Genomic DNA, 27,995 nt, shown 5'->3' on the forward strand with positions numbered 1-27,995 from the left:
ATTTACCCCATAGAACATTTTAGGCAATGCCAAATTGACAAACCAATAGACATAGCAAATAAAAATCAAAAGAAACTTTAATCAATGAGAGGAGTCTAAACAAGAAACTTTACAATCTACAAACTCTCTTCACTCTGGAAAACACAGACATCGGTGCTACTACTGAAATAAGTTTTAAATTCACAGAAATTACTCTTGCAGTACAAGGCTTCACTGTCATCCACACAAGACCATAAGCTGCCCAGACAGGGACAAAAGGCGGAGGAATTCATCTATATTAGCAACAATTCTACAATGGTTGAACATGAGGATGTCCTGGAATTTATCCACATGCAAATCACCACAGACAAAGTCTCATCCCATAAACTAGCAAGCTATAGGTTACTGTCTATGTTCCTAGAATCCTACAGCTTGTACCTACACCTAGTGGAGACACTCGCCATTAGACCAAATACCCTGTTCATGGGAGACTCTCTCTCTATAAACTGGGAAATATACACTGCCTCATACTCACAGGTACAATTATTCCTGGACTTTATTAACACAAATATCCTTGACATTATAGTGCAAACACCTATCACAAGTTCAAACATACTGGACCTGGTACTCTAATATAGAAGAGTACGACAACACTCTTCCCAATTTCACATTCTCACTGGTGAGGTCATACCACAAAGCTGTCTTCTTTGAAATAAAAAATCAACTCTAGAACCCCAGCAAACCATTAACAGTCAGGAACTATTCAAAAGCAAACTACATCCTATTAAGCGAAAGTTTGTCAAAATTCAATGCCCCTCCCAACCCAGAGTTCACAGCAACCTATGTGAAGTTGTGCACAGAGACTCTGTACAACTGTGTAAATGGTTGTATACAGGCTGCTGTACCCAACAAAAGTTGGTCCAAAACAAACTAAAAACAAACCAGACTTACAGAATCCTAACCTTAACAGGATATACAACAAAAGGAAATAAAAGTCATGGCTAAAATCAGGAAGAGCAACTCCCATAATTATAGCTGCTCTCTAATTAAACTAAACAGGAAACCAAGTCTCACAAGGCCAATTAAGAGGTCAATCTAGCTTCACAGACTAAAGATAACCACAAGGCCTTCCACAGCTATGTCTGAAAACTCAAGGGCAGCACACATCAGTATGTTGGACTGGTGGAAATGGTGCCACCTTCAATGAGCAGAGCAACACAGAAAATTTGCTGACTAACAAATTCAGCTCAAATTTCACCCCTCCACTCCCTCCCGACTCCCCCATGAAATACCTACTAGCATAACCCACACAACTATTACCAGGGAGCAGGTCCTGGCGGCACTCGCCAAGACCAAAACAAAGCCTCAGTGGGCCTTGACAACATCCCAGGATGCATCCCAAATAGCTTGAAACATGACTCATCATGACCACTTGAGTTACTTTTCAACTACAGCCTCAAAACAGACTTTGTACCATGAAAATGGGGGACTGCCATGGTTAACCCACTTCACAAGGGTAGACCATCAATCGACCCTGGAAATAACAGACATATTAGTCTGACTAACCTAATATGCAAAGCCGTGGAACAAATTATCATGGAAATGATCAAAGACATAGGCAACCTTCAGACATTGGCCCCAACCCAGTTTGGCTTTGTCGAGAGAAAGTCATGCCTAGTAAACCTGATGGACTTCTTTAATTGCATCACCAAGACAATGTACAAGTAGAAAATGGTGCATACCGCCTACCTAGACCTTGTTAAGCCATTCCACACAATACCCTGCTCAGGTATAGTTGGCAAACTTACCAAATTGGGCATAAATCCCAACATTACTCACCGTGTTGCCAGCTAGCTCACAAGACAGGACCCAGGAAGTCAGGGCTGGTGAGACCACCTTCACTAAGAGACCGGTCACCAGTGGGGTACCTCTGGGCTCCTTACTGGGACCACTCCTATTTGGCATCCACTTCTTGGAGGTAAAGGCTAATGTCACGGACCTTTGGCTGACTAAGTTCGCAGATGACTGCAAATTGGGAGCCATCACAGATTTCTCCATATCACAAACATATTAGAAGAGGGTCTAACACAGATAAATAACTGGTGCCAAAATCACGGATTAAAACTCAATGCCAACAAATTGCCTCTTGGGAAACTGCCACCCAAGCTAATTACTCCATCAATAAGACACTCCTAAGAGTTGACCTGGTAGTCAGGGATCTGGGAACACATAGGCAGTAATATGGCCTTTGACCAACATGTGGCCAAGGTAATTTCTGGAAAATCTCATCAAATGCCTCAAGAAAACACCACCATTCAGGCCAAGTAGCTCAGCACCCTTAAAGAAACTGATGGGTACAAAAATGCACTTCCCTAAGGAGTCTCTCACCCTGTACTCCATCAGGAGGGTTGAAGGCAGGTCTCTTTTTTGCTTGAAGTCATTTTAGGAGCATGTTTTTATTGTCATTGTATTTGACTCTTGGCCTGGATCATGGCTGAAAAGGGTCCTAGGTACAAGTCACCTACAAGATCAATAAACATAATAAATAAATAGCATTTATCAACATGAAAGTATTTTGTTTGAGAGTCTCTGACCAGAAACTCCAATCCCTTGTAAAATGCAAGCACAGTTTGCTTTTTGGAATTGAGGTCACTGTATCTGGATCACCCATGCAGTTGCTGCAGCAACTCGGTTAATAGATAGACTATCCATAAAGACTGGGTTGTGGACTTCAAAAGTTTTCTGCAGTCTGCTGCAAGGAGAATATACAGCAGTTTGGACAGATCCCTCTCTGATGTACCATTGCCAGGACCTTCTGAAATTTGGAGTTGTTCAGTGACACAGAGGGAATCTGTTTCCTTTTCACAATCCAAACTGACTCTAAGAGAGTCTTGGGGGAGGGTTACTATGCTCCTTCTCACAAAGTGCCTTTCAAATCACCTGAAGAAGAGGTGAATCACACAAGGAAAAAGGCCCCCTTCTAGAGAATGAAGTGGGCTGAACAAGCTGAAGAAGAGCTTTAGTCCAGCCATCCCGAGTGAAAATCTAAGACAAATGTTTGGAGCTGCAGAAGTGACTAACAACTTTCATTATATCCTAAAGGCATGTCACAGCACAAAAAAATCTACTGACTCCAGCACTATGCAAATCTCATGCTGGCTCTGGACAGTACCACAACGTTGAAAAAATGGATGCTTACACTGACACCAAAAACTCAGCAGCTTACAGTACTGAAGTCTTGAGGCATAAAAAAAACTTTTTGGACTGGAGGCTCTATTATTTTTTCAAGTCACCTCAGAAGTGGGAGAAGAAATGCAAAGATCTTGTACAAACCTTGGACTTTTTCTTTACAGTCTTAAAGAACAATATGCTTAGAAGACTTCAAAGCTGGAGAAATAATTGGGTTTTGAACATAAAGTGAAAGGCTTGGCATGTTAGCTTTTCTACTGGGTCTCTGCTGAAAAGTAGTTTTATCTAGTCGGAATTCTCCCAGTCAAAAAACACAAACAAATAATAACTAAACAAGAATCTTGAGAAGTAGAAGGCCTAACAAAGTTGCCACAGTAAACTGCCTTGTTTTTTTCCAGGCCCGAGTGCAGATGCAAAAAACTCAAAAAAAATTACACTTTGGGGAGATACTAGACTCTCCATAAGCAAGATACATACATTTGCTACCTACCTATGGAGGATTTATCTTCACAAGGAATATGTGAAAACCATTCTCACACAAGGGCATATGTACTAAACTGGAAAAAAAGCCAAGCAATTTTCTAATATTTGTAATATGCAATCAAAACACAATATCCCAAATAGAAACAAACTAAACAGTACCATTGGATAACAACATGCCAATAAAAACAGCACAATAAACAAACTGTCAACAATCAGTAAAAGTGAAAACAAGTATAAAAGTAAAAAATATATATTTACAAAGTGGTAGAAAGATCAAAAACACCCTAAACAGAGTAGCACAGAAGAATGCAATCAAGGTATTAAAGCTCAATGTGAAAATGTTCATTTCTGATAGAGAAATTAACTGTTTTGTAAAGAAAAAAAACAGCACTATCAATAACTATCATATCATGCCTTCAGATATACCTCTACTAAATTCCTGACTAATCAATCTCTGCTTCATAAAGATTTTCATGTCTTAACTACGGACATTCAACTAACGTTTTGACTGTGACCCAGTGTCAACTTCCTAAGATCATTTTAACCTCCATTTCTCCCCCTAAATGGCTACAATAATTTTGTAAATAGATCTATTGCTATATCTTTGTTAAATACCTAATTATTTCTCACTAATATCTACATTTTTTATTGATATTGGTACTAAATGCTTTTTGAGAACTTGCAATTATTTTACTGCTACTTTCATGTTAACTACTTAATTAGTTGCTACTATATATCAAAATCTCTATTAATATTGCTATTAAATGTTTTGGATAACTTGGAGCTTTTCTCCCCGGGCCTCCGCTGAAAATGGATATTTATCCAGTCGGACTTTCCCGGTTAACAAATGTAAAATAAATAAATACATTAAAAATATATCACTCAAGACCTTTAACATCTTAATTGCACATAAAATAGCCTGGTACTGCAGCACTACACTTCTGCTGCTGCTTGACCTGCATTATTTTTATTTTAGTGCATCTTTTTTAATTTTAAAATGGTTAATAAAAACTTTTTTTTACCTTTATGACATACCTGCAAGATAATTATTTAGCTAGTACAGTAAATAGCACTTGTCAAATAATTAGCTAACAGCTACCATTAAAAACATGGCGAAATTTAACATGGAAGTGAAATATAATTCAGTTGTGTAAGTAAACTTACTGTAACAGTAGATGTTCAAATGATCACTGCTGCAGTAGCCTGACCTACATGGGTTATATTCTAATAGGATCTAATAGCTGGCTAGCTTTCAAAACTTCAGGGCACCTTCCATGTACCCAAACTGTTAGTCATCTCACGCTGAGCTTAATAAAGACATTTTTGGGTGCCAAGCCCTTCAGAGCTTTCCTGCCGCAGAATAGCATGCTCTTCTGAAGCTTTCAAAGATCAGTTGTCGGCTTGTGCTGTTCCTTTGCTAGGCAAATATGTTCCCTTTGAGGGAAAACTTTCCATTCACAAACATGTTTATTAATATTTTCCTGTTCAAGAAGGTTATTTTAACTACAAGTTTGTGTTTTAATGGACTGTCATGCGACTTTATTCTACTTTTAAATGCCAGCTCTTTTTTTCTGTCAGTTTAAAAGTTGTATAAAGCAACTGAAAACCAAACTTTCTGTGGAAAATGCATGTTTAGTTTACTTTTTGGGATGGTGTAGTCAGCACAAACTGAGCTGACTAAAAAGACAGGTTTGAGAACCAAGCCCTTTAAAGCTTTCATGCCAAAAGAGAGAGGGAGACCAAGCCCTGAAAGGTCAATACTATGAAAAACAGAAAAATGAGAAGTTATGTACCTACCATAACGTTCCATGTTAGTTGTCTTCTTCTCGCCTTCTTTCTTGCTGGATGGGTTCGGAGGCGACCTTCGGCTCCGACTCGGCCTATACTAAAGCTCGAGAGCTATTTATACCGGCTCGAGGCTACCCTATGTCCCACAATGCTAGGCGCTAACTACCCAGATCTCATTTGATAGCTGAAACCACAGCAGTTCTGCTCTCCAACAAAAGGAGGAGAGGAAATCTCACTCGAAAGTCACCTAGACCTATAGCTACCAGTAGGGATAGCTTAGGGGGCAAAACTGAGGCAAGAAGATCATCCCCAAGGATCCTTAGGTCTGTCCAGGCTAGGGGGATGGGGGGTGGGACGCAAGAAAGAAGGCGAGAAGAAGACAACTAACATGGAACGTTATGGTAGGTACATAACTTCTCAATGTTAAGTTGTCAATCTCGCCTTCATTCTTGCTGGATGGGACCACGTCCCTAGCACCTTCACCCTGGGTGGCTCATCGGAACAGACTCTTGAGAACGGTGGAACCAAAATTAGCCCAGCTTCGGGAGGCCATGTCTAATTTGTAATGAGAGATAAAAGTATGAGGAGAGGCCCAAGTGGCTGCCGCACAAATGGAATCTATTGGTAATCTAGCCTGAAAAGCTATTGAGGTGGCTAATGCTCTGATTGAGTGAGCCCTGGGCCTTGACGGTAACTTTTGGCGTCTGAGCTGATAGATGAAAGTAATCACAGATGCCAGCCATCTAGAAAGGGTTACTTTGGAAACTGGAAGGCCTTTCTTCCCTGCCGCATAAGATAGGAAGAGCTGCTCAGATTTCCTAGCTTGCTTGGTTCTATCCAGATAGTAACGGAGTTGACTATGAACATCCAGAAAATGCAGCTTTTGTTCCGCTCTGTTGGAGTAGTTGGGGAAGAAAACTGGAAGATCGATAGTCTGGTTTAGATTCGCCTCAGAAGAAACCTTGGGTAAAAAGGAAGGATTAGTCCTGAGGGACACTCTGTCTTTATGGAAAACTAGATAAGGTGGACGAATGCAAAGGGCCTGAAGTTCTGATACTCTTCTCGCAGATGTTACGGCGACCAGAAAAAGAGTTTTCCAAGATAGCAATTTCAAGGAGCAGGAAGCCGCAGGTTCAAAGGGGGGAAGAATCAAGGAGGTTAGAACCAAATTTAAGTCCCACTGTGGTGGGGGGTCCCTGATTGGGGGCTTAAGCAAAAAGATACCTTTAAGAAAGGTTTTACAAAGCTTATGGGACACGATACTGGAGTCCGAAAAGCCTGCATGAAAGTTCGAAATAGCCGCTAACTGTGGAGGAAGAAGACCCTGAGTGAAACAATTCGGCTAGGAAGTCTAGGACTGATTGGATAGGGGCAGTTAAAGGATATATATTTCTAGCTCCTGCCCAGAAGGAAAAACGCTTCCACTTGCTGGCATAAATCCTCCTGGTGGATGACTTTAGGGAAGCTATAAGTATGTCACGCATAGAATGGGAAATAAGGGGAAGCCTGGCTAGGGTTGGAATTGGAGCAACCAAGCTGTGAGGTTGAGAGATTGGAGGGAGTGGTGCAGCTGTCCCGACTGATGGGTCAAGATATCTGACACTGGGTCCAGATGCTAGGACTGCCCCAAGAGGTAACGATGCAGGAACGGAAACCATATCTGATGAGGCCAGTAAGGAGCAATGAGGATCATGGTGGCTCTCATGGCGGTAGCTTTCTGAATCAATTGAGTGATTAATGGAAAGGGGGGAAAGGCATACAGAAGTCCCTGGGGCCAATCGTGGACTAGAGCGTCTCTGGGGGGGGGGGGGGCTGGGAAGAGTGAAGAAGTCATGGCACTTGCTGTTTTGAGGTGTTGCAAAAAGGTCGCAGCAAGGTCGACCCCATCTCTGAAAAATTTTTTCCACTACTGCTTGCTTGAGAGACCACTCGTGTGGCATGAGAATGGCTCTGCTCAACCTGTCCGCTATGATGTTGGACTTCCCGGGGATGTGCGTTGTTATCAGAAACCGTTGAGAGGAGATCGCCCACTGCCAAAGTCTGAGAGCCTCTCGACATAAGGGATAGGACTTGGTTCCGCCCTGCTTGTTGATGTACCACACTACGGACATATTGTCCGTCTGAACTGCAATAGTCCCGATAGGAAGAGAGTCCTGAAGGGCTTGCAACGCTAAAAGTACTGCTCTCATCTCCAAGACATTTATGTGCAGGTGGCACTCGAAAGGTTGCCATGTGCCCTGGACCGTCCTGCCCTGAAAATGCCCCCCCCCCCCGATCAGGGAGGCATCCGTTGTCACTGTGGCGACTGGGGGAGATGGAACAAATGGTCTGCCCTGAAGGACTTGAGGGGAGACCATCCACCAAGAAAGGTGTTTCTTGCAAGACATGGTTATTAAAATGTTGTGTGACATTGGAAGTTGTTGAAAGGACCATTGGGAAAAAAGCATCCATTGAAGGATCCGCATATGAAAGTGAGCTAGGGGAAGTAGAGTAATGGCTGCCGCCATGAGACCCAATACCTTCAGGACAAACCTGGCTTGGATTTTGTTGTTCTGAAGAAGGATGTGAACATGCCTGCGAATATCTAGAACTCTTTGCTCGGTTAGTTTTGCGGAAAGCCGGACTGTGTCCAAGGTGGCGACTATGAAGGTAATAGACTGACAAGGCGACAAGGCAGACTTTTCAAAATTTATGGAGACACCTAGCCCTTTGCAAGTATGAATGGTATAATCTCTGGAGAGGAGAAGATGATGCCTGGTGGTGGCAGTGAGGAGCCAGTCGTCTAGGTATGGAAACACCTGGAATCCTTGACTCCTCAGATGAGCCGTAACTGCTGCCATGCATTTGGTGAACACTCGGGGGGCTGTAGTGAGACCAAAGGGCAGGGCTCTGAACTGATAATGACTGGCTCCCAGCCGGAAGCGGAGAAACCTCCTGGAGCGCCTGTGCATCTTGATGTGGTAGTACACATCCTGAAGGTCTACTGAGCACATCCAATCGTCCTGACCCAGAAAGGGTAGAATGGACTGTAGCGTGACCATCCGGAACTTCGCTCTTCTTACAGACTTGTTTAGTCTGCTGAGATCCAATATTGGTCTCCAGTACCCTGTCTTTTTTGGTACCAAAAAGAACTTGGAGTAGATTCCGGATCCTTGTTGGTCTGTTGGGACTGGCTGGATGGCTCTTTTTGTTAGCAGTTTTGATATTTCTAGTACTGCTTGTTCCCTTAGACTGGGTGGAACATCTGGAAGGGGTCCTTTTGGCTGAGTTGGGGTGTGGATACAGGGAATTTTGTAACCCTCGGATATGATCGACTGTACCCATTTGTCTTGGGTGAGTGAAAGCCAGGCTTCTGGGCACAGGGATAACCTTCCCCCGACTGCCTCCGAAGGCGGACAGTCGGGCAGCTTCTCAGGGATGCTGGAAGGGTTGGTCAGAAAGAGACTCTCTGCTACCCTGATTTTGCGGACCTCCTCTGCCCCTAGGGCGGCGTCTGTTATTGTTCCCCCCCCCCGCCTCTAGAGGGGAACTGACCACTTGCGTCAGGTGCGACCTCTTGTGGTTTACGGAACCACATCTTCCCACCCTTCTGACCCTTAGGGTATGGTCTAGACGGGGTGGAAAAACGGACTCCCACGGCAGAGAGTCTCTTGCCTTCTTGCTCGCATCGGGTCAAAGTATCCTTCACCCGAGGTCCAAACAAAGCTGAACCGTCAAAGGGGGAGTTAGTGAAGGATGCCTTAAAGGGGTCTGCAAAGTTACAAAGCCACATCCAGGTATGACGTCTTAAGGCAACGCCTGTGCCTGTAGCCCTACTCGCCCCATCGGCTGCATAGGAAATAAGCTAAATGGAGGAGTTGACAATGGAATTCAGGGTTGCCAGCTGGGAGTTTATTTTGTCTTGAGACCCTGCAGCTGTTGGATCCTGTAAGACCTCACCCACTTCTTTGAGCATGTCTCTTTGAAGGCGGGTGAAGTAGCACAGATAATTCAGCGACCGCATGACAAAGGTCGCTGAAGAAAACATCCGCTTGCCGTACCTATCCATAGTCCTAGACTCCTTGTTAGGAGGATGGACATGTACTGACGGATCAGCCAGTTCCTTCTTAGTGGCTGCAGCCACCACCATGGCGTCAACTGGGACATCCTTGGCTAAAAACTGTTTGTCTGAAGGGGCTGTTATGAATTTGAAAGGCCTCCGTGGGGTAGGTTCCATCATATCAGGGGCCGTCCACGCCTTCCGCGCCACCACTTCCATGAGGGGGTCAAAGGGCAGAGACACCCAGGAGGTGGAAGGGCGAGAGCCAAAAGCCTCTAGGTAAACCGACTCGTCCTCGGAAGGATTAAGGGTAGACCAGTTCCCCCCTCTGCTTCAGGATTTCAAGGATGTCTGAAAAGGAGACATCCTCAGAGGGGGACTGTGGGGACCCTTCCGACTCATCCAAGTCAGTATCCGATGTAATGGACTCAGGGGAGTCCACATGCTTCCACTTACATTTCCTCTTCCGAGGGGGTTCCCCTGACGGATCAGGGGAAACCTCGGAAGAGGAGGATATTCCCAATGGGGAAACCTGAGGCGTTGGATCTCTACGGTCAGGAATGAGAGGGTGGGTAGATACCGCAGCAGGCACTACAGAGAGAGGAGCCGAGGGAGCTGACCGTGCAGCAGGCACAGGGGCCAGCACGCTCCTCATGACTTCGAAGGTGCCCCTATCAGGCAGGGTAGAAGGTCCCCGCTCCGAAGAGATAAGGACCCCTCCCAGCACCGAGAGGGACGGCTCCGAAGCCAATGTTGGGGCCGAACTTACCAGCGCCGAAGCTCCGAGAGGGAGAACGGGGTCAGACAAGGGTCCGATGCCACTCGCCCCCTCGGAGCCGATGAGGAAGTCCATGCGCCCGGATCCCTCCAAGTATGGGACTATGGAAGAGACCGGAGCCGATGACGGAGCCGAAAGGTGAGGTATCGGCTCCGACGTATCGACGAGGAAGTCCATGCGCCCAGATCCCTCCAAGGATGGGACTATGGAAGAGACCGGAGCCGACTACAGAGCCGAAAGGTGAGGTATCGGCTCCGACGTGTCGACGGCCACAGCTCCAACAAGCCCCGGCTCCGAACTCAGAGGAAGAGTCGGAGGAGGAATCGAAGATGGGGTGGGGATAGCCACTGTCTGTTGAGAAGGGCTATGGAGCATTTGGGCTAGTGTCTGAGACTTAAGAAGTCTACTAACCACCCTCTCGAGGTCATGGTACGACAGCCTGGAAGACCTGGAGGAATGGGTTCGATGACTCCGCTCCGACAGTAAGGGAGACCTCGGAGCCGAGTGAACAGATTCCAAGGACGGAGATCTGGACCTTTTACGGCTAGCAGATGGCGCCGACACCACTATCGGTGCCGACAGAGTCCTAGAATCATCGGCTCCGGTTCGAGCCGATGTAGAAGCCTGAATTTGAGGAACGTCGACTCCAGCTGGAGCCGATGATGAAGACTGTGTCTTGGAAACATCGGCTCCAGCCGGAGCCGATGTAACAGCAGTCAGAGCACCACCAGTTGAAGGCTCTGAGCTCGGAGCCGACGGCTTAGATGGCTTCGAAGGCTTCCCCGACGATGACTTGGTCGGGGAACCTTCAGGCTTTAACAAGCCCCTCAAAATTAACTTATTTCTGCGTTCCTGCAGGACTCTTGGACTGAACGCATGACAGACCGAACAAGAGTCCTGCAGGTGCAGAGGGCCCAGGCAATAAACACAAGAAGTGTGACCGTCCGTCAGCGACATTTTCTGACAGCACGAGTCACACTTCTTGAAGCCTGAGACCCTGGTGTCTTTTGACATCCTAAAAGTACAAAAATTACACACACACACACACACACACACACACACACACACACACACACACACACACCCTTTAAAACAAGCTAAGTCAGTCACACAAAAATTAAACTGACAAGTTAAGAAGCAGAATAGGCCCAAAGGCCTAACCTTATAACTAAAGGGGGTTAGGATAAAGATTAAAAGGGACCGGAAGGGGGATTAGCTATGAAGGGAAGCTAATGGGATGGTCGCTAACTAAAAACTAACTAAAAATCTGACTAAAAGATAGAAATTTTAGAATTATAACGTCTAACCTGTAGAGCCGGTAATAAACGCACCTCACAGCTGTAAGCGGCAAACGAGATCTAGGTAGTTAGCGCCTAGCATTGTGGGACATAGGGTAGCCTTGAGCCGGTATAAATAGCTCTCGAGCTTTAGTATACGCCTAGTCGGAGCCGAGGGTCGGCTCCAAACCCATCCAGCAAGAATGAAGGCGAGACTGACAACTTAACATTAAAATCTTCACATCCAGGCATAAACAACACACTAAAAATGAGGAGGATGGAGGGAAGGAGGACCAGCTACTGCAGCAACGATCATTTGAATATCTACTGTTTTGTTAGATTTACTTACACAACTGTATTATGCTCATCATATTAATTACTACTGCAGTAGCCTTAGATATAGGGGTAGATTACCCTAGCTTACATTTTTTTGTGAGGTGGAAGGAAAACAGTCAAAGAACCCCCATGGAATGGTTATAGCAAAGCCTGCTCTAGACTTAGAGAAGGAATCAAGCTTACAGTGCTTTGAAAAGTATACACAATAGACCAAGCTGCAGCATACAGAATACTTCTAGATTCCAGCCCTTTCCAAAAAAAGCCACAAATGAAGGCAAGACTGGTAGAGTGGGCCTTGACCCTGCCTGGAATACCCTTGTTGTGGTGAGTATAACAAAAAGTAACAGCCTTAGACCACCATTTGGAAATGGTCTGTTTTGATGCAGGATGTCCCTTTTTCTTACCTACATAAGATAAGGACTGATCTGAAGATCTGAGAGATTTAATTCTTTCAAGTTAGTAAGAGAGCTGTCTGTGGACATCCAAGGTATGGAGTATCCTTTCTCCCTTACTTTTAGGTACAGGAAAGAAAATGGGGATATGGATAATTTGGCTTAAAGTAAACTCGCATACCACTTTATAGGTTCATAGGTAGGTAACTAGGCTATCGGCCCTAGGGCCCTTACAAGCCTAGCCAAAAAATGTACCCTGGCTTTCGCCACCCAAGAAAATTATTTTCCTGTGCCCCTGTCGAGCAGAGCCACAGAAGTGATCCCCGGGGTGAATTTCCCATTTCCCATCCAATCATCAAGATTTTTCTTGAAGAGCGCTAATGAGGAGCTCTGTTTGACATAGATAGGTAGTCTGTTCCAGAGTATGGGAAGTCTCTGGGACAGGAATCTATCCCTCCAGCATGTTCTGTTTATTGTGGTGACAAGGTTTAGGTCCCTAGAGCGTGTAGCTCGGAGGGATTGGGATTTCTTTAAGTGGAGCATGTCCAACAGCTCTGGGTTTGACATAGCAACTTTAGGCATAAAAGAAGTATTAGTTCTCAAAGAAACCCTGTCTTTGTGGAAACTGAAATAGAGATCACAACAGCTTGCAACTCGGATAACCTTTTTGCAGCAGCCACAGCAATCAGTAAAACTCTTATATGTCAAGAACCTCAAAAGAGTCAGGTTAGCTGGTTCAAATGGAGCAGGTGTTAGCTTCTCTAACACAAAATTAAGAAACCAAGGAGGGGCCATTGGTTTTCTTGGAGGCCTCTTACGCAAAACCTCTTTCAAAACATTTTGACATTAGACTGCATTGAAAGAGGAGCATCCATGGGCATACATGATTAAATGACTGATAATGAACCTCGATTCAGGAATAAGAAAGACCACTGGACAGTAACTCGCACAAACATTGTAAAAACACAGAACAACAAGCACTTAATGGGTGCCGGTTATGTTGCTGGCACAACTAGAAAATTTCCATTCACTAATATAGGATTTTCTAGCAGAAGGATTTCTTACCTCTATTAGTACCTGCCGCACTTCCTCAGTAAACAGATTCCTAAAACGAGTTAAGGCCCTATCATCCAGGCAGTCAACTTAAGTAAACTGGGGTTCAAGGTGCATCAAACACCCCTCTTGTATGTGTAAATCCAGTCTGTCAGGAGGCTTGTTGTGCCCAGACCACCAAATATAGCCACACTGTGTTTAGTGCTGATATTTATTTATTGCTTGTTTATTTACTGACATTTCATTACCGGGAAAGTCCAACTGGGTACAAGCCCATCTTCACCAGAGACCCATGGAGAAAAGCTCCAAAACAATGAATGATGGAAAATGAAAAAAAAAAATCACCAACTTGTTACTCTTATGCACACTTACATACACATCTTCCACCAAAACACACACATAGGTAACACAAACATGAATCACAACAATTAATGTGTTTATACAGCATGTGAATGCAGATAAGCAATCCAAGTGAATCAGTAAACATTTTAGGAGACATACCTCAGGAATTTGTAATCAGAATGAGAACGATTCAAAATATCTTTCAATTACTCACCATAACTGAATTTCCTGACAAGAGACCTTGATTTCCTGACGAAGACTGACTTCTTGACTGTCAGGAAAATGTCCCGACAAGTGGCAACCATAAGTGCTATTTATGTTGATAATTATACAAATAATCATGGTTTTCACATCTCTAACTATGTCAGCAAACAAGCACTCGGAAAGGAATTTATGTCATGTGAAAGTTCAGGTCTGCCCAAAGAAAAAATACTATATACAACCTAGATATATAGTGCCAGTTACCGAGAAGTGAAAAGTTGTTTGTGAAACTACAGAAAAATCTAACTACGAGTTTGTGTGCATTATAATCTATTACACTGATGTAAACACAGTAAATGCACTGACCATTATTTTACTTATTATCACTGCTACTTGTACCTTTTAACAGCAGTTACTGTTCTCAACATAATCAAACTTGTCTGGGTGATTCTTTTTAATATGATTGTTCAAAAGATGCTCTGGATGAAAGGATTTATGTAGCATCCAGGAGTGTTTCATCAGCTCAGGAGGTGTTAATGAGTTAGTGTATTAACTGGTAGTGGGGCAAAACTCTCTACACACATGTAAATACAATATTCAACTGTGAAGTTACTGCAGCTTGGGGGAGGGGGGCTCCCCACTGCAGTGACATGGAGTCTCACCAAAAATGTCAGTGAAGCACATTGACAATATTCCATATGACAAGACAGCCAACAATCTTTTAAAATAAACTCCTTACTAGTCAAACAGAGAAAAAATATAAGTTATAGATGGAATTAATCCACCGAAGAAATATTTATCTATTTTTAAGGAGTAGATAAATAACAAGAATAAAAAGATTTACTGAACGGAATGAATCAAGCTGACAGCTTTAAAAAGTGCTACACCCAAACAGCAATGAGGCAAGATGTGTCCATTCAAGTAGGTTCTGCATAAAAACGCAGGAACCAAAAGAAAACTAAGTCCAAGAGGATAAAAAAGTTTAAACCTACTTTTGAACTGTAACACTGTTAGAGAGCATTCAAGCTACCTTAGAATACAACTTGAACCAATGAGATGTAGAAACTGCTTTGGATTTAGGCCAGTAAAGGAAAGAAACCACTGCAGACAATATCTAAGAATTGCAATATGGTATCCAGCAGGAGACATCCATTATGGGTAAGGCTCAAAAATACAACTTAAAAGGAAAAATGTAGATGGTTCAGCAGTGAAAGGAAGACAAGAAAAAAAAAAAAAAAAAAAGTCAAAAAAGTAAGTTCTGCAGCTTATCCAACATACAGAGAAATAAGCAGATTAGGTAGGCTAAATGCTTCCTATCCATCTTTAAAGACTTTTCTTCCATATTATTTTCCATTCTATACATGACTTCTTTCTTCACTCAATACGGATTCATCTTTGCCAGTCTATTCTTAATGAGGAAAAAGCATGTGCGTTTTCTACCTCCTCAAAAAAGCAGGTTTAGGGATAAGACTAGTTTCCTAAAGGCCTGACTTGTATCTCAAGAATCAAATGTCCATAATGCAGCTTTCCTTACACAGAGGACACAGTAGTCAACCATGTAAGCCAACTACAGGTAGAGGCTAAAGGAAGATGATATTTGACCCATGTAACATCAGAGATGGTAGCTATTGCTGAGAAATGTAAAATGAGTGTGGGCTGTGATAAATCACTCAATGTGTGTACACTGAGGGATGCTGATATAAATATGTGGCCAAAAGTTATAACTGCCTGGATAATGGTCAAGCCAATTTATCACCGCCTCAGCTATACAACCATTATTACTTGAGCTGCATGAAGTAAAGCTCTCTGCTGCAGAACAAGCATTTGCCTTGTGAAAAAAACGACATTAGAAAAATCCTAACAGTGATAGGGATTAAAGAGGCAGTGTGGGTTATACATAAGTGATAGACTATTATTTGCAATAATAGTGCACCCTTGTGGACTGCATGCTGTGTTTTCACCCAAACATTTGGTTAACCTAATTAAAATACCTATGTAAACTAGACAATATAGTGCAGGCTTGGACTGTCAGAGGCAGGCATATCTGACTGACCAGCATCATAAAGCACAAAAGGAAAAAGACTAGCCTTTGTTGCATTATCTTCAACAGTCTAACTGTTCCCCTTATAGCTTTTCTCGTTTAACTAGGGACACTAATACACATAATGTACAAACAGGACAGCTAAAACTAAAACAGACTCAACTAGTATTAACTTAGTATACTTTGCAAACTCTGCAACTACAAGTGATACAACAGTGAAATTGGAGGTGCAGAAGGAAGTACCTTTGTCTTTGACCAGGATAAACTAACTTTGGAAAGGCAAACATCCACTTTTTTAAAATTCAGTAAAATCACACTCATTACCTTTAGTTTCTGATTCAGATGTTTCAGTTCTTCTTGCAAATTAACAGATTCTTCTTGAAATTCACGAGCTTTCTTTCTCTCAACTGTCAGCTGTCGATGGAAACTGCTAGTTGTCAGCTCAATGTTTTTTTCCAGTTCCTGCATTTGACAAAAGATAAATATAAAAATTACACTACTAGTTAGCTTTAACCTCTTCACTTAAGAATTGTGGAAAAAATCAAAAATGATCACAAAGTTCCCAAAAATCAGATACGCATTTTAATAGTGATGTTATTCACTTATTACATCAGCTTTGCATTAATAAAACATTCGAGAAAAATAAGCATAATATAAATGTAATGACTGGCATCACCTCGTCAAGATAATTCTACATAAACAAAAGGTAATACTCAGGCTAGAGTGTGTACTAAAAATTCTTCACGGTAAAGGCTGGTTAAGTATTTTCCATTCAACACAATCATTTGTCAAAGTAAGAAGAACCAAATACAGGCTTTGCACTTTTTAGTAACAAACTATAACTTCTCCAGTACTGACAACAAAATATGACAGAATTTAGGACATGAATCCCTTAGCAGTATGCCAAGTTTGTGTATGGGGAAAAGTACATACGTGTAAGAACTTAACAGAACAACTGATGTCCCAATGATCTCTGTTGCAGTATATACAACACTGAGGGTTACCCTCACTGCGAACCTAAAGTCTAGCTGCCAGACCAAAGCTAAAACCTTCTGTATGCTTACATGTCTAGTACATAACCTCAAACCATTGGCACAGGGGTACTACACATGCAAATGCAGGAGTGTAAGATCCACAGACTATCTAGAGCCAGGAGACCATAGAAAAAGAGTAAAAACAGCAAAGAAAACAGATTATCTTTGAGGAGGAAGGGGAACTACTCCCCCTTAGTCTACAAGGTGCATAGAGGTCAGTACAAACAGCATGAAGGAGGGAGGAAGGGAAGCAATGCTGCAACAGTGATCAATAAGACATCTACTGTTACGGCAAGTTCTTACACAACTGTACTATGTCCTTCCTTACATCACTGTTGCAGTGTTCCAAAGTGAGAAAAAGATGTAACCGTCAGGAATAAAGCCTCTTCGTGTCAGTCTATAAAAGTCCAAGCTAAAATCCATGAATACAGCAGCACGGCTTCAGCTAGATAAAACTTTAACAAAAAAATCACACAGAGAAAAAAAACAAAGTAGGTCAGTAAGCGCTTTCACATGGATCCACCATGCTTCCTCAGACTGTCTGAGGAAGCATCGTGGATCCATGTGAAAGCGCTTACTGACCTACTTTGTTTTTTTTTTCTGTGTGTTTTTGTTAATATTAAAGTTTTATCTAGTTGAAGCCGTGTTACTGTATTCATGGATTCTTGCTTGGAGTATTCCAAAGTGATGGATTCCCAAATCTTAAAGGTTGGACAGGGTGAGTGGACCACATGCAGGGGATCTGTCTACCAAACACAGGAGTACGAACATGGAAAAGGAAGTTTTGGATCTGGAAAATGCATCCACTGTGCAGTGTCTTGTAAAGGTGTGTACAGAAGACACAGGTGTTTGCTTCCAGTATAGCTCTGGAGACAATGGCTTTGAAAATAACATCAGGAGAGGGAGGATACTGCTTTGGTGTAGTAGGCTTTCATAGATGAAGAACGGGACTAGCTTTGAAGAAATAACTAAAGAAGATGGGTTTTGTTAAAGTCATAAATAAATAACATTAAGAATTTACCTTATATGCCTTTAGTCAGAACAACACTTCAGGATGCGCAAACTGACATTTTGTTTTTATAGCGCTGGGAGTTATTCTTCATAATTCTTGATGAAGCATTCTCACTTCACATACAAAAACTGCAATTTTATACATTTTTCTTATCAAACTGCTCATGCAATTTCATGATGTTATAATGACGGTGTCCTGTAGAAAACTTTGCAAATGTTCTCATCCCTCGTGATTTTCGCCTTCAGACTTCACGTGAACACCTTCCTATACATAATTCACCTGCTTCCAAAGGGTCTTGTTTCGGACCTTGGATGTTTCAAACCTGCTCTAGCAACAACGCACTCGTCGCCTGGAGGAGTCAGGCTAACAAATTCCTCTTTGTATACCTACATGCCTCACTTCATGCAACACGTACTATTCTCTCTTATTACATACTAAAAGAACGCAGTAAGAAAAAAAAAAAAAAAAAAAAAAAAAAAAAACAGCAATACTGTAGGTTTATGAAGCTGTATTTTTCCCGGCCTGCATACAAATTATATTTGCTCTTTAACAATCATGTTATAGCATCATTAATAAACTGAAATGAATATACATTTTAATAAGCTGGTCTTGTCCCATAACAGTTTTCTCCCTCTGACACTATCACTGTCATATCATATAGTTATATTTTTATTTTTCTTAACTTGATAAAATACGCTTCAGCATCATAATAGTCTTCATCATTTTTTTGTCAAAACAGAACCGTCATTGATTTGTGCATGCAGTGGCATTTCATGTGCAGGTGAGGTTAAACATCTTGTAATCACAGCATTTAGAACAGAAAATGCTAAAATGATTACAAATATAATAAAAAGCACAATGACAATACCCTGGATTATGCTAGTTCCCAGATTACCAAAAATACTGCCCAGTCGTCCAAAAAGTGTCCAACTTTTAGATGTGCTGGTCAACTCTTTGGCCCTTTGTTCCATGAAGTTTGCCAGTTTTTCCTGTTCATCATGATAGTCACTAATATATGAACAGCAACGGCTCCCTATGAGGGCACATGAACCCCCCTTTTGCAGCAAGCATTATATTAATTGCCATTCGATTCTGTAATACCACAGTTCGCATTTCAGTCATTTCTCGATTTGCCATCCTGATGTGATGTGAAGTTTCGTTGGTCACCTCCTACAGAATCTGGGCAAATATGGTGATTTCAAGCATTGTCCTTTATACTCCATACACAGGATTAAAAATTGAAAATACTTGCTCAGTCCAGTGGATTGCTCACTTATTTCTCAGTCTACCTGCTGGTGGGTGTTCAAAATGTTGACTAGCAGGAGTAATATAGCCTACAAGGCAACATCCAGACCAGTCTGTAGGCAACCAGGGGTAGGCACAATTACCACAGATGTAGTAACATTCACTTATGCCCATGCCACCCCCCCAGTCATAGCATTTTAAGCGCAGAGAGTCTAACACACTTTCATTACATTTGCTTTTCCCTACTGGTACAGTCCCATTTCTGGCACAACATGTCTCTCCATGTATTGTGGTTGCAAGTTGAAGAGACACAACTTTTGAAAAATCAATTACATTACACCAGGTTAAGCCGATGTCATCAAGGTCCTTTTCAAAAGACACCTGTGATGCAGGGATGGAAATCATGAGACTCCCTGCCTTGGAATGAGGAGGTATATGCGAACATTTCCAGCAGTTTGTTTTGTTTAGATTTTTGGCATATTGCCGAAGGACCAGCAAGAAGCTGTTTTCTCTTGACAAGTTCATAGAAGGGAACAGAAGCAGAAACAAAGCAAAAGTACCTGTTGTTATTGGATTAATTATGGACTGCTACTGAAGTTGATCTTCTCACTGGGCAGATGCTTTATCTGTTACACCTCAATCTCCCTCTGTTGGCTGCGATGATTCGTCTGGGGTCCCTACATGACAGGTCTTCTTGCAATGAGACGAATGGATCCATGTTGGTAGTCCTGCACAGCGAACTGCGGTTACAGTGGTGAGTAGGACCTGGAAAGGCCCCTTCCACCTCAGGCTCAGGCAGTTTTTCCTCTGAAAAGTTTTAATGTAAACCCAATCACCTGGTTGTAGTTGGTGACAGGGTTGGTCAGGAGGCTTTGGTAATGCTGCTCTTACTGTTAGATGATACTGCTGCAAAATTTTGAGGAGTCTCCTACAATAAGAAATCACAGCATCATCTGGCAAAGTTAAATCGGCATTTCCCACTGGAGGGGTAGCTGGAAGGCCCATGGGTCTCCCCATTAATATCTCATATGGACTCAATTTCCTGGTGGCATTCAGTGAGGCCCTCATACTCATCAATGCTAAGGGAAGGGCTTCGGGCCACTTTAAGTGGGTTTCAGCACAAATATTTGAAATTTTATTTTTAAGGGTCCTATTTACCCTTTCCACTAATCCAGATGACTGGGGATGGTTGGGACAGTGAAGACTCAACTTAGTATTAAAAGCTTTACACAACTCATTAAACAGATTATTATTAAAAATGAGTTCCCTCGTCACTGTTAACAATGCTGGCTATGCAGAATCTTGGTATATAATCAGATAATTTTTTTAATAACTGTGACTGCATCAGCTTTGCGACATGGGTAAGCTTCCACCCATGCTGAGAACATAAATACTACCACCAAAATAAATTGTAACTTATTAGTCTTAGGCATCTGGATGAAATCCAGCTGTATATTAACAAAAGGTCCCGAGGGTGGAGGTAAACATGCAGATTTGCTGTTGGCATGTTTGCTTATGTTATATTCCAAACAAATACTACAATTTTGTACATACTGAAGTATCAAAAGAGGAGACATGAGGGGCATACCAACTTTGGGTAATTTGATTAAATAAAGCCGTCTTACCTGTATGGGCTGGTAGACTATATGCCCTTACTAGGTAAGGTAGCAAAGAGGCAGGCGCCACCAGTCAGCCATCCGGATGTCGTCATATGCCATCAGAGGATTTTCTCCATCCATCCTTGAGCCACCTCAGAACTTCTCCTTGTGATGCTTCAGCTTGAAAGGCTTATAATTTTGCAAAGTCAAACACATCATTACTGTTGTAGTTTGTTGCTGTCAACATACAAAGATGTTTACAACAATTTACTACTGCTTGTTTAGCAGCTTGGTCTGCTAAGTTGTTACCTTTTGTAACTACGTTTATCACCTTTTGATGTGCAGCTTTTTTAGGTAACAAAAGTGCATCTAACAATGACTTTATGTACCCTGAATTTTTAATTTGATTTCCTGAAGAGATTAAAAAACATCTCTCTCCAAAGTTGCCCAAAGTCATGTATCACCCCGAAAGCATAACGACTATCTGTAAAAATACTGGTCACCTTACCTTTGGCTAACTCTCAGACTTTTTGTAAAGCCACTAGCTCAGCTATTTGAGCAGAGTGAACACCTTCTAATCTTTGTTACAACAATATTGTTTCCTTGGTGCAGACTGCTAGTCCTAAGATCAACTTTCCTGTTTGATCTCTTCCACAGGAACCATCCACAAACAGATGCATGCCAGCATTGGGTATAGGAGTGTCCTTTAAGTCCTCCCTAGGAGAAAGCAAATAGTTACACACACACACAATCATGCTCTTCACCATCCTCAGCAGTAGGCAACAGAGATGCAGGATTTAGAACAGGAAAGTGGATCAGAGAAATAGATGGATCAAAAAAGAAGTGTAAGTTCATATCTAGTTAGACGTGCAGTCGAGAGTGGTTGAGTTTTCATTTTAAACAAAAGAGATGATACAGAATGAGGGACAGCTACTGCAAGATCATTCCCAAGCACCAATGACTGTGCCAGATTAACTAGAATGGCAGCAGTGGCAACTGCCCTTAAACAAGGTGGAAAACCTTTTGCCAACAGAATCAAGTTGCTGTGCTGTAATAAGCCAATGGACGATAGATGTCCCCATGTTTTTGGGCAAGTACTCCTAGTGCGAATCCATTTCTTTCATGACAAAATAAAATAAAAGTCTTATCATAGGTTGTTAACTCTAAAGCTGGGGCAGTAGCTAAAGCTTACTTTAAGTTCTGAAATGAAATTTCATCTTCACTATTCCAAAGGAGAGGCTCTGGTACATCCTGCTTTAAAAGATTTGTCAAAGGTTTGACAATTTCTGCATAGTTAGGGATCCACTGTCTGCAGTATCCTGTCATACCTAGGAAAGACCTAAGCTGTCTCCAAGAAATCGGACGTGGGGCCTTAGATATTGCATCAATACGAGATGGTAACACTTGCATGCTACCTTGGCAAATTAAATGACCAAGATAACGTACCTGAGATGACCATAACTGCAGTTTTTCTCTAGACACTTTATGTCTCTTTTCTGCAAGGATAGTCAGAAGATGCAAAGTATCCTGCCGACATTGCTGAAAGGAGTTTGATGTTATTAGTAAATCATCTACATATTGTACTAACACAGACCTCACCCGGAAATGTCACATTCTCCAAATCTTTTTTTAGAATTTGAGAAAATAATGAAGAAGATTCAGTATATCATTGTGGCAACCGTGTCCATGTATATTGCTGTCCCTGATAAGTGAAAGCAAACAGAATCTGTCAGGGTGAACAGGTACAGAAAAAAATGCTGAACTTAAATCTATCACAGAAAAATAACTAGCTGTAGGTGGTATGCAACTCGGTATTGTTGCTGGATTTGGAACAACAGGAAAAGTAGGTAGCACTGCATTATTTACAGCCCTTAAGTCTTGGACACATCTATAAGTATCCTTACCTGGCTTTTTCACTGGAAAATAGTATTACAAGGGCTTTTAGCTAGTATTCTTATTCCTTGATGTATTAGAGACTGAATTACAGGTTTGATTCCCTGCTCTGCTTCTGGCTTTAGTGGATACTGTGGAACTCTGGGGAAAGGTTTTGATGGATTTAATTTTATTTTTACTGGTTCTGCTGATTTCAGTATATCTACTTCATTTGCATGCTTAGCCCACAAGTTGGCAGGTACCTGCTGTAGTAACTCTCCATTTGTCTGTATGCTTCCAGCAGGCTGTTCCTCAGCTTCTGCTAAAACTGCCAATACTTCCCCCTCAGATTATGTTGGAACATTTAGATACACCCCTTCTGGGGTACAGTAAATAGTACAACCCAGAATATATAACAAATATCTTCCTAGTAGGTTTACTGGTGCAGTAGTACTCAGAAGAAAATAATGCTTTTCTTCAATCGGACCTAAATAAATGGGGATGGGTTCTGAAACAGGATATGTAAGCGTAGTATTTGTTACTCCAACTGCCTTTACTTTCTTTTCTGATACTGGTATTTGATTATTTGAAGTAATTTTTAGCACTGACCTAGTAGCTTCACCAGAAATGGGGTTTTCTTTGAATTTATTTTCATCTTACCGTAGGGCCCATTTTGATCTATTGGCAGTAGAGTGTTAAGATTCACTTCTGTGTTACTTTCTTGACCTAGTCAGTATGGAGCTTCTTGACTCCTTCCAATCTGAGGAGGTGGTGGAGGAAAAACTGCATTATTATAATTTGGTTGCCACTCTGTCCAAGTGTCTTGGACTCTGCATTTGCCTGTGTGGGCACTCCCCTCTCCAATGTCCTGCCTCTCCACAATTAAAGCAAGCTGTATTAGATGAAGCTGGAGGGGCACTGCCAGCTCATTGTTGCCAACCAGCTGCACCTTGTTCCCCTTGACCAGCACTTTTGCTAAATCCTCTAGCAATTCCTCTAGCCCTTCCCCTGCTTCTACCTCGACCCCTTGGGTTTTCCAGCTGCCTGATTTGTAAAGTTAACAGCTTATCCTCAGTATCCTTCCTTCATTCTTCCTGACACTCTGTACAGTGATTTGCAGCACTTAATCCTTCCCTTGCCAGTCTATGAGCACCTGCCTTATTTGAGTTTGTACAGGGGCTTGCAGACCGTACACAAAGGCTGCTGCAATAGCTGGCTTAGTTTGCTCTTCTGGGTCTGGTATTTCTGAATGTCTAGCAAATACTGTTTTTATGCGACTCAAATAGTCTGCAGGGACTTCCCCTTTATTTTGCTTACATGCCTGTATTTTAGACCAATCAGTCCTAACGACACATATATGTAATCTTGTTTAACAATGCTGTTCGTTTATCTATTAATGCATTTCCTATGAGAGTGAAATCTGTTATTTCAGCCTTTTCCAGTAAATGCTTTCTTATTCATCTGAAGTAACTACCCTCAGCAGTTGATTTAAATCTGTCAAAGTTGGATTGTAACATTCTATTACAGGTTTTTTAATTCTTCTTTGAATTTTAATGGATTTTCTCTAATATTTTAAAATTTTTTAAACTTAGTATGCAAATTAGCAGGGGTCCAAGGACGATGAATAAGTTCCCTATTGTTAGCCCCCAACATTTTCCAGAGAGGTGCCAATAGATCCCCTCCAGAGGTTGTAATCTCTTCTTCTTGTACTCTGTCTTGTGAGCATGTATGGTAAGATACAGGAGTGTCAAATACTAATGCCCCTGTTGGGGAAGTAGAAGCTAGCTGAGAAGGAGAGGAAGAAGAACCCCCCTCGACTGCAGATGCCTGTTCAAAAGATGAAGATTGAACAGGGGAACCAGTCTAAGATGCTGAGATATACCAGTATCACATGAACTGGGTGGTGTCCAATGGACAGTAGACCGAAAGGTAGGAGTCTGAGAAAACAACGGAGTCTTGTACAGGAGGTACCCGTACTGGTGCATATGGGGGTGGGGGTGCAGTAGATACTGGAGGATTATCATAAGTTTCTGCTTTTTGGCCAGCCTCAGTCTGTTCCAAACCTGCTAAGACAGGATAAAGGGATCCCTTTTTACTGGTCTGTACTGCCTTTTAACCTCTTTTACTTGTTGCAACAATTTATTAACATCCTGCAACCCTCTTAATGCAGAGTCCTTTTCCCTTTTAAGTGCTTCACTGTACATAGAATAAAATGCTTTCATTTGTTCCCCACTTACTTTCCTTTTCTTTTCTTCCAAAACACCTTTCAATGTCAGCAATTTAGTCTTACCATAAGTTCCATTTAATGGAAATACCCCAGCAGCACAATTCTTAGTAAGTTGAAACTAGTCATGCAAATATTTACAACTTGCCTTCCGATAGTTAAAATACATAAAATATGCAGGTGTTCCCTTTTCAGGGATTTGATCTTGCTTGCTTATCTTTGCTCCCATTTTTCTTATTTTATAAATCAGTAATAATAAAAATGTTAGGCTTACCTTACAACTCCTGGATTCTGGCAATTCCAAAAACAGAAAATAACTGTAGTAATCCACACACCAATCAGGGAGGGAAAGGTAGGAAGTCGGTCACCATGCAGCAACAGAGGAGAGGTTTCGATCAGCCTTTTCCCATAGCACCCCTTTGCTTTTGTCTGTGCACGAGCTCAGAAGTTGCAGCTCCAGCACTGCGGTCGGGATAACAAGGCGGATAGGTACTGTGTCCAGAATGGACCACTCTTTCAGACCCTCTGAGGGTACTTTCACACAATCACATTGGGTCCCAATGTGTTTTTGGGGTCATGATATAGGTTTTATTTTAACAACGCATACCTCTAAGTCCTATCATGCGGTAGGCTCATGAATTTGCTTTAACAGTATATAGTCTATGTCCCAGTCATGATATGGGCTAATGAACTTGTTGTATAGTCTACGTCCCAATCAAGCAGTGGGCTCATGAACTTGTTTTAACTTTATTTTTAGCTTTTTCTTTTCTTTCTCTCACACATTTATACCTTGACAAAATAAATAAAAACATTTCTCATACTTCTTACCTTTCAAGCCGGATGGTACTGCCCTCGACACAAGGCACTTCTTTCTGTTAATTTGTCCTTTCTGTATGTGCACATACATTTACTATACTCATTTACTGTGGGGACCTCCCACTATTACTTGAATATCTTACAACCACTCAAACAAAAACAAACACAGTCATGCATTTATACTACAAACAGTCATGCGCTTATACTATGTTTTGCTAAAACTGTCTAAAAGAGAGAAAGAAAAAAAAACACAAACCAACCCTTTTCCCTTACAAAACAATGTCCCTGCCAAGGCTAGTACGTTTGCACACCCTGAATAGCTGCATATCCGAGTCTCTGACTATTCCATGCAAAGCAGTGTGGGATTCACAGAAAATCTGTGATGGGCCCTATTCCAGAACTGCCCTGCAGCAATACCAAAGTTCAGATCCAGAGAACGGCACCAAATTGTTAAAGTCATAAAAAAATAACATTAAGAATTTACCTTATATGCCTTTACTCAGGAACAACACTTCAGGATGTGCAAGCAGACGTTTATTCTTACAGCGCTACAAGTTATTCTTCATAATTCTTGATGAAGCATTCTCACTTTACATATAAAAACTGTAATTTTATCAAACTGTTCATGCCATTATAATGACGGTGTCCTATAGAAAACTTTGCAAATGTTCTCATCCCTCGTGATTTTCGCCTTAGATTTCACGGGAACACCTTCCTATACATGATTCACCTGCTTGCAAAGGGTCTTGTTTCTGACCTTGGATGTTTCAAACCTGCTCTAGCAACAATGCACTCTTAGCCTGGAGGAGTCAGGCTAACAAATTCTTTTTTGTATACCAACATGCCTCACTTCATGCAACACAGACTATTCTCTTTTATTACATACTAAAAGACTGCAGTAAAAAAAAAAAAAAAAAAAAAAACAATACTGTGGGTTTATGAAGCTGTATTTTTCCCAGCCTGCATACAAATTATATTTGCTTTTTAACAATCATATTATAGTATCATTAATAAACATTTTAATAAGCTGGCCTTGTCCCATAACAATTCTGAGATCCAAATGATGTTGGTCTGTTTTGCAAAAGGGTTGCCCAACTTGACTTTCTGTACGGGAACAAAAGGCAAGTCTGTTTTCCTAATGTCTTTAGCTTTATCAAGGTGGAATCCAAGTTATCTGTGCATATCCAGGGAGTGGAGAAGCCTCACACCTCTGGTCTGTAGATCTGGAAGACACTAGGTAAATGTATAGCCTGAAACAATTCAAGTACCACCTTGAGCATGAAAGAAAGAATAGCCCTTAGTGAAACCCTACCCATATGGAAGATAAGGAAGGGAGGGGTGGGCCATTAGTGATTGAAGCTCAAAAACCTTCTTGCAGAAGTAACCGCAACCAGTAAAACTTTTCAAAGTACATTTTCGGGAGGCAGAGGTCACCAGTTCAAAAGGTGGCAAGATAAGTTTTTTTTTTCCAAAGCAAAGCTGAGATCACAGGGGGTACAGGGTCTCCCATACAAACAAGAATTCTTCCAGACTGTCTGAAATTAAGGGACACTGTTCGGAAAATGGAGACTGCAGAGTATTGTCCAGAAAAAAAATCAATTGTGGTGCATCTCAGGAGATTAATTTTCATTTAATTAAAAAAAAAAAAAAAAAAAAAAAAAGAAGAAGTTATGTCTTACCATAACGTTCCATCTATGTTGTAGATCTTTTGTTCATAAATTACAGATAGGACCGAGTCCCCAGCTACTCGAGTCCTGGGTGGCCCTAAGGAAGGATATTACTGAGGACCATAGAACCAAAAGATGCTCATCCCCCGGAGGCCAAATCCAATTTGTAATGAGATATGAAGGTATGAGGTCTTGCCCAAGTGTCTGCTGCACATATATCATCCATAGAGGCTCTGGAATGAAAAGCTACAGAAGTAGCCATAGACCTGGTAGAATGAGCCTTTATTCTGGAAGGTAAGGGTAGCTTATTCTGATGGTAGATAAAGGTAGTGACGTTTCTAAGTCACAAGGATAAAGTCGCTATGGAAACAGGTCTACCCAATCTGGGTTCTGCAAAGGCCACAAACAATTGGTTTGTTTTCCTGAAAGATTTAGTCCTGTCCAAATAACAACGAAGCTGCCGGTGCACATCAAGGGTGTGCAAAAGGTACTCCCCTCTATTAGAATACCTTGGGAAGAAAACTGGCAGATCAATAGATTGGTTAACTCATTACAGCCGAGTGACGTCTCCAGGCATTTCTGCAGTTATCGCCTACTGCTCCTCTAGGCGTCAAATATTGCCTATTCAT

The 27,995-nt window shown here is 41.8% G+C and overlaps 1 protein-coding gene across 1 annotated transcript in view; it reads right to left on the bottom strand.

Moving 5' to 3' along the window:
* Nucleotides 1–27,995, bottom strand: part of LCA5 (lebercilin LCA5) — a 920,045-nt gene that overhangs the window by 832,666 nt on the left and 59,384 nt on the right. Inside the window, exon 3 of the mRNA XM_044073710.1 lies at nucleotides 16,223–16,360. Within this exon, the coding sequence (XP_043929645.1) occupies nucleotides 16,223–16,360 (138 nt within the window). The remainder of the gene's footprint in view (nucleotides 1–16,222; nucleotides 16,361–27,995) is intronic.

Source organism: Protopterus annectens, chromosome 1.part1, assembly GCF_019279795.1.
Source record: "Protopterus annectens isolate FY-2018-M chromosome 1.part1, PAN1.0, whole genome shotgun sequence".
In the NCBI taxonomy this organism is placed as follows: Eukaryota; Metazoa; Chordata; order Ceratodontiformes; family Protopteridae; genus Protopterus; species Protopterus annectens.